The 14,273-nt window shown below is 35.6% G+C and overlaps 1 protein-coding gene across 2 annotated transcripts in view; it reads left to right on the plus strand.

Moving 5' to 3' along the window:
• Window positions 1-965: 965 nt before the first annotated feature.
• The window catches only part of LOC149575767 (translocon at the outer membrane of chloroplasts 64-like), a 147,492-nt gene continuing 134,184 nt past the window's right edge, over window positions 966-14,273 (plus strand). For both annotated transcript variants that reach the window (XR_016360230.1, XM_089815553.1), the window contains exons 1-2: window positions 966-1,275; window positions 7,731-7,883. Coding sequence is in view for 1 of the 2 variants with exons in the window: in XM_089815553.1 (XP_089671679.1) it covers window positions 1,043-1,275; window positions 7,731-7,883 (386 nt within the window). In the remaining variant the exon portion in view is untranslated. The remainder of the gene's footprint in view (window positions 1,276-7,730; window positions 7,884-14,273) is intronic.

Consider the following 14,273-nt stretch of genomic DNA (forward strand, 5'->3'; position numbering starts at 1 on the left):
TATTGATATAAGCTTAAGATTTAACGAGAGTTTATGATGGAGATGCCAAATATGGTTCATGTTTGAAGTGTTAAAGATCTTGATAGGATAAGACAAACAAAAAGGATAAGACAAACAAAATGTAGCATCTATAGTTGATCTAAGTGAATTAGCCGAGATCGTAACAAAACAATCTCAGAAGTATCTCCAAAGGCGACAGCACAAATAATTGAGACATAATATAAGTTGTAAGGTGAACAAATTCCCATATTCAAATTGTGCAAATTTGTGAAATTGAAATAGTAGGAGAAGTTGTGCAACACAAACCACACAACATGTGGGTTGTTGGAAACATATTGTAGTTTACTATGTAAATTAAAATATGATAAGTATTAGAGAATGAGAGATATCTCAACATTGAAACATGTAGTCCATTTTTTTCAAATGATAAAATATATCTTACTATCAGTGTAATCCTTCACTTAGAAAGGGGAGAAAAGAAGAGAAATACAATTTTTTTTTGTCTAACCTTTTTTTGATTATAGTAATATAATATTAAATATATTTTGCTATCATTAAGTACAACTACTAGTATTATATGATATGATGTAACCTAATCCCTAACATAAACTTTACATGAACTACATTTAATACAAAATAAAATTCTCCATACAAATTATTCATTCATTAGCCACTAAACATCTTTGCTCCCAAAACAGATACCACTTTAAAAACTCTTTTACCGTAAATTCTCAAAACAATAAAGCCTTTAATTTAAATATAAAACTCTTTTACAGCAAAATTCTTAATACAATAAAGAGCTTTTAAATTTAACTATTTTAGGCCTTAAATACCAAAAGGGTGCCACACAATAATAGATAGAAAATAAAAAAATCCCGATCCGTCCGATGAGCCTACGAAAATTGATCAACGGTCACGAGAATCATAACGCAGGGTTTAGGAAAGAAAGGAATACCCAGGGGTTTGTCGTTCTCATTATGTGCACATTCGATTGCCTGAGCATATCTAAGGTCGCGAGTTCGAGTCTCGCCCGAGTTTCCACATGCTGGAGAAGTTAAAGATGTCGTCGACAGCCAAGGTCTGCGTGCTGGTAGGCCTTGGCATAGCGGGGCTCATCATTGTTAGCAGGCAATGGGAGAAGATTAAGAGACAGAAGAAGAAGAGGGAAGACTTTGGCGCTTTCCTGGAGCGCCTTGAACTCCTTCCCCCTCCTCAGCCGGCGCCCCCTGCTGCCCGTCACATTCTTTCCGACCTCACTTTTGCACTCCAGGACATGTGAGTGCCTTTCTTCTTCTCCCATTTCTTCTAATTGATGATTTATACTCCGTGCAATCCACAGGGGTTAAACTTTTGTCAATGGCTTTAACGCCAGAACTAAGGGAATCATTATAGGATTACTTATTTTTTAGGGCTTGAACACTGTTGATGAGATCAGAAACATCGGTACGATGACAATCGATACAACGTTGATTGTTACAATTATGTAGCGATGCTTCTTCTTATGTGCGGTTACTCTGGCAGGACTATGCCCAATCAGTATAAGACTCGTTATTTGTAGCTTTCCTACCGGCATTATGGCAACCGATACATTCTTAATATCAGTGTTACTTCAATGCCAGTATTAACGCAACCGATATAGGAGTACCTATTTTGCAGGGCTTCAACACTGCTGATGAAATCGGAAACGTCGATATGATGAGAATCGTTACAACTGTAATTGCTATAATATTACTCCGGTAGGACTATGCCCAGTCAACACAAGGCTCATTGTTTTTTGAAGCTTTGGCATTATTGCAATCGATACTGCTTCAATATCACTGTTAATTATAGAAATGAAGGTAGTAATGGAAAAGTAACGAATACAAATATTTTATATCACTGCTTTGGCCCTGATATTATGGCAAGCAGTGTTAATCGATGCGGGGTTATTTATCTATACAGTTCAACAAATTTTACACCAGTATCATGGTATATATCATCTGTAATCAGTCGTGTTTGTTTTTATTTACGACTTTAACACTAGTACTATGGTAAATACTACTTGACAAATGGAAATGATATGGTAATTGGAGAAGGAATGGTAAATTTGAAAACAAAGAGATAATTTCTACGAGTTGCAAGAGCAAGAGAAGCTATTTAGTTTTTTACAACTCCGAAACTGTTATTATGGTAAATACTCTCTTCAGTCAATACAACATGTATTGCCTTCGCGGCTTTGGCACTGTTAGTAATCAATGCAGGGTTACTTATTGTTTACCGCTATAAAACCTGTGCCATGATAAATACTTCGTGCGATCAATACTGGATTTATTGTTGTGCGAGAATTATTTAGCAGATGCAAGAATAAGAGAAGTTATATACAGCTTTGGCCTGGTGCTACTGATTATCCTAATTGGACTCTAATTGGTATAAAAAATAGAGATAGTAATACGTAAGGAATTTTAAATGAAGTTTTAATGTCTAGGGCCCGTGAGAATAGAAACTTTAAACAACTTTAGCATCGCTTTAAGGGATAAAAACAGATGTAGCGATGGAATAGGAACAATAAGTTTGAAAACGAGGGATTATTGAGGAGTTGCAACTGGGACTGATTTTCTGTAGCTTTTATGCTGGTATACCAATTAAAGGAAGTCCTGTCCGCTGGGCTGGGTTGACTCTTGGAGAGGAGGCATGGTTTGTTTCAAGCTTCAATGGGTGAATAGCCTCTTAATCACTCAAGTAAAAGCTTGGACTAATTAATTAGAAACAAAAAATTATAGTTGGTCCTGTGAAATGCTCAATTTGTTTAATAAATATGTAATACTTGGGAGTTGCAAGAATAAGAGATATTGTTGTGGTATCATATGCCACTATACTGTTCAGAGTAGATGTGGCAATTGAAAAGAAATAACTATAGTTAATTTAGAAGCTGTACTTTACCATACTTATAGAGGTGATAATATAAAAGGATATTGCATTTAAAAACAAAGTTACAAAAGGATAAGCGGAGCCAATGCAATGTTAAAAATAGACGGAGAATGTTAAAAGAGCAGTCAATTAAAAAACTAAGAAGGGATTATATTTAGAAGCCACACATGTAAGGGATTTTGCACTTCTTTGAACTATGAATTTATTTTTCTATACAATTTCTACTTCAATATAGCAATTAGAGTCCAATTTATGAAAGTATACAACTTGTCCATTGGGCTGTATTGATTGGCTGAAACAGGGGTTATTAAAGTCAGAATCTGATGAGTCAAGAGCCCCTTGATTAAGTAGGGGTTACTGTAATATACTACCGATTAGAGCTGTTTTGGCTTGACCATTATTCAAAAACACCACTTAAGCAAAGAGAACCATACCACCTAGAATTTCCAACCACAGATAATGGAATGACATTGGCTCACAAACACGATCACTTCCAGGTGGTGCCATCTTCCACTGTGCTGAAACATGACTATACACGTATTCACCAGAAACCAGAGCAACTTTCAATCTAGATGCAAATTCACCTGAAACAGGCACTGCACCATTGACCTATAATCCTTTTATTATTTCTTTTCTTCACATTACCTTAGTCAAAACCATTTGCTAGCATGAGCATCAGAAAAGCTTTGGTCAACTCTAGGGTGCCATTATGGAATGAAATGACCATTTGCTTCATAGCCAAGCAAATGTTCTGGCAGAGTTCAATTGAATCCTTATCCACCCTTGCCCCATGTAATTTATCCTGCAACTGAGAAATGGCAGTTCCAATCTGAATATTTGAGGGTCCCTTCTGTTTTCTGCCGGGGATATCTCTTGGCTCATTCTAAAAATTATCACCTCTATCTACTATTTCAGTATCCTTGCCATTACCCTTGACAAGGAGGACCAGCGGGCACATCGTATTTTTCTCAATCACACCAGACTTCGACAGGTTCTCCTTAAACAGTGCCCTAGTATAACCTTTACGAAGTGGTTTTGTACCTTTTTATCACAGTTAAAATTCCTCTTTAGGTGATGGTCAGAGAATGGTACATGCCTAAGTAGGTCCCGAGAGGATTCTCCAACCACCATCTTGATGGGCACGAAGACAGTGCAGCCACAAGAGGTCTACACCTATCAATCACAGTGTATTGAAATTGCCAACTAAATCTTCTAGGAATCTTCAATCCAAACAAGCAAATCAAATTAGAAAAGTAAGTCTCCTGCAAGTATCATTATCTCATGCTTCTCCATACTTCTCCCATGAGCCACTGCCTATATGTGAATTCCTCAAAAGAAATTTAATGCAACCATACAGGGACTGGTTTCTATTCACAACTGTTAGTGGTATATTGATTAGAACAGAGGTGCAGATGTTCACTGGTTGTGTCTCTAGTCTAAGTTACTGGGTTCTTCACATTTTGCCTGTCACTGCACCGGAATGAGATGAGCTTTGGAACGAATTTGATTACATTGTAGGTTCAGTCAGGTCATGGCTCTGCTGCCTTTAGTACTCCGTGGGTGCATCTTAGGACTTGAGACAGCAGGGTTGTGGCCTTACTGAAGCCAGGCTATACTTTGTCGTTTCTGGGAGAACCTGTACATAGGTAAGAAAAGCCTTGTAGTTTTGGAAAGCATCAATCAACCAAAATATTCTCTCCATGATGACAATAGTACTACTTTACTGGAAATGTCTGGTTAGATAATTAAAATTTAAAAAACAATCTGAATGTAGTGAGGAAGGCTGTGCTTAACAAGTATTTAGATTATGGTGCTGAGGGATAAAAGATAATTTTTTTTCTTTTCTTCAAAACAGAATAGTTGTACTCAATTGATCCCATTACCATATTGCAGTGGAGTGATGGAAGGAAGATGCACAGCACGGACAATTACATTGCATCAAAAGGCGGGCAATGTCAAATGGTCTCAGTTTGAAGTATTTTCTGAGTGCACATTGTTTCTTATTAATGGGTTATCCAATGTGGCAAATCACCAAAATGGAATTCACCTGAATCATCCTCCTCTGAGTTTTGAAAGTTATCCAATTTTATGTTCTTTGTAAGTTTTCAACCGTGCTAGCAATCAAAATTGTTATATCAACATACACATGTTTATATTGCTATCCGAATATAATCCTCCTGCAAGCATCATTATCTCATGCTTCTCCATACTTATCCCATGAGCCACTGCCTATATGTGAATTCCTCAAAAGAAATTTAATGCAACCATACAAGGACTGGTTTCTATTCACAACTGTTACATTGGTATATTGATTAAAACAGAGGTGCAGATGTTCACTGGTTGTGTCTCTAGGCTAATTTACCGGGTTCTTCATGTTTTGCCTGTCACTGCACCAGAATGAGATGAGTTTGGGAACAAATTTGATTACATTGTAGGTTTGGTCAGGTCATGGCCCTGCTGCCTTTAGTACTCCGTGGGTGCATCTAAGGATTCGAGACAGCAGGGTTGTGCCCTTACTGAAGCCAGGCTGTACTTTGTTATTTCTGGGAGAACCTGTGCATAGGTAAGAAAAGCCTTGTAGTTTTGGAAAGCATCAATCAACGAAAATATTCTCTCCATGATGACAATAGTAATACTTTGCTGGAAATGTCTGGTTAGAAGATTAAAATTTAAAAACATTCTGAATGTAGTGAGGAAGGCTGTGCGCTCAACAATTATTTAGATTATGGTGCTGAGGGATAAAAGATAGTTTTTGCCTTTTTTTCAAAACAGAAAAGTTGTACTCAATTGATTCCATTACCATATTGCAGTGAAGCGATGGAAGGAAGATGCACAGCACAGACAATTACATTGTATCAAAAGTTGTGTAATGTCTAATGGTCTCAGCTTGAAGTAGTTTCTGAGTGCACATTGTTTCTTATTAATGGGTTATCCAATGTTGCAAATCACCAAAATGGAACTCACCTGAATCATCCTGCTTCGAGTTTTGAAAGTTATCTAAATATATGTTCGTTGTAGGCTTTTAAGCGTGCTAGCAATCAAAATTGTTATATTATTAAACTTCCCACATTACTAAGCATTTTGAACGAGGCAGTTCTATAATAACATGCAAAGTTTTGTCACATATTTTGGTAAGTATTTTGATATTTTTATAATTTGACCTATATGATATAACATTGAATTAATATAATTATCAATCATCTTTATCAGTATCAACTGTTCAGTGTTTTCAATTTTGTACACTTTTGTTGTTATTGCATATTTTGTGTTTATTTATATGTGCGTTGCTATGGCTGTATTCATTTGTACTGAACCTGGGAGGACTTGTCACAGACATACCTGAACATGTACACACACCTGATCCCATTCCTATATTGTTAACGTTTGTTTGGATGCATTAGACCTGGATTCAATCTCTGGTAAGCTGGGAACTCTATAAAGTATAATTATTAGAGTACAAGCTTGAACTCCTTAACTATAAGAAGAACTATGGAGGTAGCACTTTAAAGGAGTAATAAATTTGAAAATTAAGTGCTCAAATATTGATAAAAATGGAGGTAGTAATATAAAACATTAAAAAGATTAGTATATTTAAGAACCAAGGAACAACGATGAGCTGCAGAGATATATGGGTGCAATGATTCATGGACTGAATTTTAATTTTCATTGACAGCGTCAATTGCGCACATTGATGATTGATCATTAAACCAGGCTGGAAAGCTCCTCAAGTTTAAGCTTTTGTGTGCTGAGAGCTGTTTAATCGCCAGGTCAAGAGATTGAATTAATTAGTTACCAAATAAATCACGTGTAATCTATATGAGTTTGAAAGTTAAGATAATGTAGTGCAATAATAACAGTATGGTATTTCTTTTCAACATTAATACCAGATTTTTAGATTCGAATAAAGATAGTAAGTTATATAGGTTAGGTGGTGTTTCTAGGCCAAAACATTGGGTTCCAGCCATAGGCCATGAGCCTGTAATAATCAGAGGACAAAAGTTTAACACTTTAAACTATACTTGCATACATACACATATAGACATACACATTGATGCATGCACACACGTGTGCGTGTGCACACACACACACAGATATGTGTGTGTGGATATATATATATATATATATATATATATTCAAAGAATCAAAACTTGGAATCGGATCAGAATTGGCAAGGCTCACTCTACTCGTGAATCTGCCATGAATTGGCTATGAATCAGCAAAGTGAAATAACGCTTGAATTTTAATGATATAAAGCTTATTTCGTGCACCCTTTATTGAATATAACTTAAACGCGCTATAACATCATTAAATAGAAGCTAAAGCCTAAGATACATAAACAATAAATCCATCACATACATAAAACAGTTGGCGATTTTTTACAAAATTGACGATTTTGCCAGTCTTCGGCGATTTTTGACAAAATTGCACAGAGTTAGGCGATTTCTGAGAAAAAATCGCTGAGATGAGTTACCGAGTCAGAAAAAAATCATCTGGGCTTGCTTGGACTGCCAAAATCGCATGAATCGTCTTGATTTTTGGTTGTCTGATATATATACATATGTGTGTGTGTGTATAGATATATCTGTCTATCTATCTATATATGTACACACACACACACACACACACACACACACAAATACATTTAAAAAATAGGGATAAATTTTAGTAGTGCAAAGAGTAAGTTAATATTGCAATTAAAATCTAAAAAGCCAGGGCTGATATATAGGAGCTGATGATTGTAGATGTTTTGAACATTTTTTAGCATATAATGTACTGCATTTTATTTATCTAATGTCAAACTGCCTTTAATTCTTTTGCTATAGCTTTGATGTGGAGGGACATGTGACTGGTTTTGGCAACCCTGATTGGCTCAGAACGCATAACCCTGCAACCAAAACGGCTGGCTCTGTTTCACTTGTTGTGGCTCATGGTGCCAGATGTGTTGGCAAAACTGTCATGGACGAGCTTGCATACAGGTTAGCATCAGTTGTCAAACAACTTTGTCAGAACTTATGTTAAAATATGGAAAATGTAATTATTTATGCATTTTTTTGATTTGGTAAATTTTCATTTTTGTTTAATCTTTGGCATATATGCCACAAATGAGATATGAGTATCTCTTTTTTTGGACTTGCTTTTGGCCTTCTCAGTTCAATCCACACCCAGCAAATTGAATATGTTATTTCACCTACTAGAAACATGTAATCTATCTGCTGGAAATTGAATTGTGGCCCTAGCTCAGAAGCTCGTTTACTAATTGAGATTAGCAGCCTATTCACTTGAGTGATATTATTTATTCATATTTGTTAATCTAACCATAATGATTATCTGTGGTACAATTTGTTTCTATAGATTATGTCGCATGTTGAAGTTTAATGATTATTTAGGTTCTAGTCATTAAGTTATTTTAAAAACTTGTATCTAGAAAAAAAGCTATATTAAGTTCTACCAATAATTAGGTTACTATTATGTTTTTTCAATTTCCATTACTCAATAGTGACTAAATCCCAATTTTGTGCACTAAGACATTACATGATTTTAAGGCACTGAATGCACTAAAACTTTTCCAACTGGGAAGCAAGGCTTTGGTATGCATCTTCCAAATCAATGGGTTTGTGTGCTTTGTTGGTTGAATTGCTTTATGATTTTTTTCTGATAGCTAGTGGAGTTTTAAAATCTAAGCCTACTCCAAGATGGTTATCTAGATTTTGGGCATAAAAACCCGTTGAGAGTGATGGCTTTGCTTTCATGAATGTTTTCGTTTAACAATGAGGCTCGGCCCAGCTGAAAACACCCACAAAAGGTCTCAGGAGCAGTTCATGAGGGAAGAAAAAGTATGTTTTTGTGATATTGCTATCAGGATTTAACTCTGTAGTTTTTGAGTCAAACTCATTGACCCATGTATCATGACTAGTGATTCACACATGAATCCATCTCTCATGAGAATAAATGGAACACTTAGCACTCATTGGATCTAGGTGATGCTCACAGAGGTGAAGCACCGGGACTTCCCAGGAGGTTACCCATCCCAGTACTACTCCAGCTCGAGCACGCTTAACTATGGAGTTTCCTCCATGGTTAAACCCGCTCTGCTTGCAACCCCATTTGCAAAACCTTCACCAAGTGTTGTACCTTATGAACCATTCATTAGAAAGCCCCTTAAGCTCATCAAATGATAAGTAAGAGATACTTTCCACAGCAAGTCAAATTGTGATATTGCTATCGCGATTTAACTGTGTAGTTTTTGAGTCAATCTCATTGACCCATGTATCATGAGTAGTGATATTTAGCACTCAACCAAAATCAAGTACAATGAACTATGTTGATGCAAACAAGAACTATAACCACGCATGTCTTAACTGATGATGCACACCTGAAGCACCTCATTTCTCTAACTTGTTTTTGAGATTTAGTTGGTAGTGCAGGTGAATGATGTTTCTTTTCTACCAGTTGTCATGATTTCTCCATGAATTCGTGGAATGGCATGTTGCAGATATTTACTTGTTTCTGTAACAAGAACAGAGTCATTGCAATGAATTTAAGCTTGCTGATGTAGTTACGATTTTTTCAACTATTTTGACTTATTTGTTGAATAAAGTATATAATTTAGAAACAGGCCTGTTGTAGGTTTTGTCTTTGAACAAATTTGGCTATTTGTGCCTGTTGCAGCTATGCCATCTGTTGTCTTTTTGCTTCACGTCATTGAAAACATTGATTATAAGCTGTACTTTCTTGAATTATTCCATTGACTGATTTATTTTCAATTGTGACATTATTAATGCTTTTCTACTTGAAATAGGAGTTATTCTCATACGCACACAGACATATGGTACAGGATAGTTTGAAATATAATTATTTGTGATATTGCTATTAGGATTTAACTGTGTAGTTTTGAGTCAAACTCATTGACCCATATTTCATAGTAAGCGATTCACAAGGATCCATCTCTCATGAGAATAAATGGAACACTTAACACTCATGGGATCTAGGTGATGCTCACAGAGGTGAAGCACTGGGAGTTCCGGGGAGGTCACCCATCCCAGTATTAGAACTAAATTTGGAATTATTTGTAACTAGAAGATTTGAACGGCAGGGGTTCTTGTACATTTGCAAAATGCAAAAACTGTTTGCCATTCCAAACCTCATAATCTTAATTTTAATCGCCAGTATTCTTACAGGTCACAATAAACAATGCAATTGTTTTAGTTCTCTTTTCATATGAACTGAATTAGTTCAGATTTTTTTTCAAAAATCCTTGAATTTGCCTTTTCTATAAGTATTTCTTCATTTCCAAAACTCCAGCTTATGTTAAGATTCCAAACTAGTTCTTATGATTGATATACCTTAAATCGAATATTCTGAATACTTACCATAATACAATGACCATAGCTCCTGCCACATCTTAACGTTACTTTTTTCTGATGTAAAATTAAAAAAACATCATTTCAAGTTGAAGAAGTGAAGCTGGGCTCTCAAACTACTGTGTTTTGGATGCCTTATTGATAAATGTTCACATGATATTTTCAATGTATACTGTATGATTTTAAACTCTGAAAATGAGGGAATGTTGTGCTAAACTGTCCGTAGGTTTTATGACATTCAGTAGAAGGCCATTCCATTTACAGTTAAGAGTCTCATAGAAAGACACGAGCTGAAGTTTGTTCCAGTTAATGTTAAATATTTACCTTCTCCAGATAGATTAATTGTTGCTCTGGCAGGGTAACAATTTGACAATCCAAAGTAATTTTTCAAATTGCCATAAACAGCTTGACAAAGTGTAAAGGCATCCACATTTTTAAAAACAAATTCATTTTGCAAGGATCAAAGTAGATGTGAAGTGGTGAAAATGAAGTACCAAGTATGCATATGGACATATACAATGCAGATTGAACAGGAGGACAAAGGTTCAACATTTATGTGACTGAATTCAAATTCAACGGTTGATAGAGCCAAAATTGATTTCTTTTATGTTGAAGCTTATTTAGTATTGTTTTGAACATAAAATTGAGAGGATTTTGTACATGGATGCTTGTTTTTGTTAATATGTTAATACTTTGTGTTGATACTGATGTCTGTTTGTTTATAATTATGGAATGATATTTCTACAGTTAAATTATAATGAGTAAGAGTTGTTCTGCTAGAAATCATACTTGCTTTACCCATCACGAGGAAGAGGAAACAATAGCATTTCTCATGCCTTCAAAACATCAAACTAAACCAAAATTGTCGGAATAATCTAGACATCACTGATGTTTATGTTGTAAAGTTTCTGCAAATTTATGTGATCAGAATTTGATAGTAACTTCTATATTGTTAGCTGTTCTTGATCTTCCCTCTATCTGACTTTAAAAGAGATGTCAATATCAATTGTTAATCTGAAATGTATGTCTCAGCAAGTATTCGAGTATAGGCAGAATTGGAGACTTATTCTTCTTGTGTGTCCTTTAACTACAACCACACCTTGTATAAATATCTTAACTAGAGGGCATGTCCCGTGAAAGGACATGACCCTATCTAGATCGGCCCAATCACTGCATTCTCATAATCGGCGCCCAAGGAGATATTGTTTTAGCAAACAAGTATAACTAAAATTAGTTAAGGTAAATATACAATCATCTAGGAAATCGCTGATCATGCCTAGTCAAGGAGCAATGTATTTACAAGCCATCATAAGGTATTATATGAAAGATAAGGTCTGTGCGATCTGCAGAGTCAGATCTGTATGATGATCGAAGTTATAGTTTTAACACTCCCTCTTAACTTGATAATCATATTGAGAGAACATATCTAGCATCATCAATTTCAATGAATAAGCATAGAATGATATTGTATATCTATCTGAATCTTTTTAGCTTGTGGTATCATTGAACACGATACTATGTTATATTACCATAGTTGTGATATGACTTATCACTGATACTAGTGATAGCAATATTATATGGAATGCAACACATAGGATAAAATCCGAAGAATGATTAAATTCTTCATTTATCTAGGTTGTGACTCATAGGTACTAGCAATCCTATATTACAACATGATCCTGAGTTAAGATATCCCAGAACATAGGATAAAGTCTTAAGAATAAATTCTTCCTTTATCCAAGTTGTGACTCATAGGCATAGAAATGTCTATGTTACAAATGATTTTGAACTCATCTAGATCTGACAGTAGTTCTCTATTGTTGAGCACATTATCTAAGAGATCATCATCTCTCATAATGTCTTTTATACAAGTCTCATTATCTCAGAGATCGTCACCTCTTAAATAATGAATGCAAATGCTGGAGCCCATGACAGTCAATAGCTTGACAATAAAATTATTTTATAAATAATTTAAAGAATACAAAGTTTTTCATAATTCAACCATACCAAGTCTTTTCCTGAAGTGATCTATCTTCACTTGAGAGAGAGGTTTGGTAAGAATATTTGCTGTTTGATTTGCAGTACAAATGTATTCTAATTTTACAGTATTCCTGTCTACCATATCTCTAACATAATAGTTAGGAATTTCAATATGCTTGGACCTATAATGAAAACCTGGATTCACAGAAAGCTTGATGGAACTCTGATTATCACAATGAATAATCGTAGGATTCATGGTTAGACCAAATAGTCCCACAAGTAACTTTCTAAGCCAAACTGCGTCCCGAGAGGCCATTGCTGCAGCTATGTATTCGGCTTCCATGGAACTTTGTGCTACTGAAGACTACTTTCTGCATATCCATGATATCATCACTGAGCCTAATCTGAAACAACATCTTTAAGTGCTTTTCCTATCAGTAACACTTCTAGCCTAATCTGAGTCTGTGTATCCATGAAGATCCAGTTCAACTTTTTCATACTTGAGCCCAAGGTTAAGAGTGCCTTGTAAGTATCGCATTATGTGTTTGACTACAACTAGGTGAATCTCCTTTGGCTCGCACATAAATTAACTTAAGACATTAACAGCATAGCAAATATCAGGTCTTGTATTTACCAAATACATGAGGGACCCAATCATCTGTTTGCAAAGAGTAGAATCTATGGAAGGTGATTCTGCTGCTGCTCCTTAAGTTTATGTAGATTAGTCTCCATGGGAGAAGACATAGGCCTGCAGTTCCACATTCTAAATCTCTTCAAGATATCTAATGTATACTTTCCTTGATTGAGTATGATGCTATCAGAATTCTGCCATACTTCCAATCCTAGGAAGTAATGAGGGAGTCCTAAATCTTTCATCTCAAATTCTCTGATTAGATCTTTCTTGTAATGATCTATGAGATGATCATCACCTGCCAATAGTAAATCATCAACATACAGTATCAATATTACCATATCATCTTTATCCCTTTTATAATATAGATTTGGATCAGCTTTATTCTTAGAGAATCCTAAGCCGGTGAGATACTTATCAATTTTTTCATACCATGCCCTTGGATCCTGTTTAAGCCCATAGAGAGGTTTCTTGAGCCCCCAAACAAAAACTTTAGGGTTATGAGTTTCAAATCTTTCAGGTTGCTCTAAAACCTCTTCTGTAATCTTTCCATTCAAAAATGCTCTTTTTACATCCATCTGATGTACTTTCCATCTCTTTGATGCTGCAATAGCTAAGATTGCTCTTGTAGAGGTGTATCTGGCAACAGGATCAAAGGTTTCTTCATAGTCAATCCCCAACCGGCTTTATATTTTTCAATGCTACCATCAGCAACATGCTTGATTTTAAATATCCACTTGGAAGAAACAACAGATTTTCCTTCAGGTCTTGGAACAATTTCCCAAACATCATTCTTCATAATGGAGTGGTATTCTTCTGTGATGGCATCCTTCCAAGCTATATGTTTAATAGCATTTGAAACATTGGTTAGTTCTGATTTAGACAAATTACTCATGTTTGCTGCATAACTAGAAAATCTTTAGTGTCTTTTGCTTTCTCTGGAGGTTCCAGATGGTGTATGTTTACCATACTTGGTAAAGAAATCAATGCACAGACAATAGATATGAATAGCAGAACTTCTTATTTTATTTGCATATGCCAAGGACATTACATTATGTTTTAATGATAAGATCAATACAATGCTTCCCGAAGGGGTTATAAATACTTTCCGAAGAACTTTCCCGAAGGAGTCCGTCGGTCACATACAACATGTCGCTACATAACAAAAACCTTTTTGAAGAGACCCGTCGGCTACATAACAAGAACCTTTCCGAAGGGACCTGTCAGCTGATACACAATTTCTACTGACGACATCATCCCGCCCAAAAGAAAAAGTTGTCTCCTGACGACTACAGAACAAAACTCAAACAACTAATACAACAATATTGATCTGCCACATCACTCTCACATTTGTCTTGTGCCTGCGCCGAACTGGTTTCCAAAACACACTGTCT

The sequence above is a fragment of the Cupressus sempervirens genome, chromosome 2 (genome assembly GCF_028749045.1).
Source record: "Cupressus sempervirens isolate cs-2001-9-10 chromosome 2, ASM2874904v1, whole genome shotgun sequence".
Classification (NCBI taxonomy): Eukaryota; Viridiplantae; Streptophyta; class Pinopsida; order Cupressales; family Cupressaceae; genus Cupressus; species Cupressus sempervirens.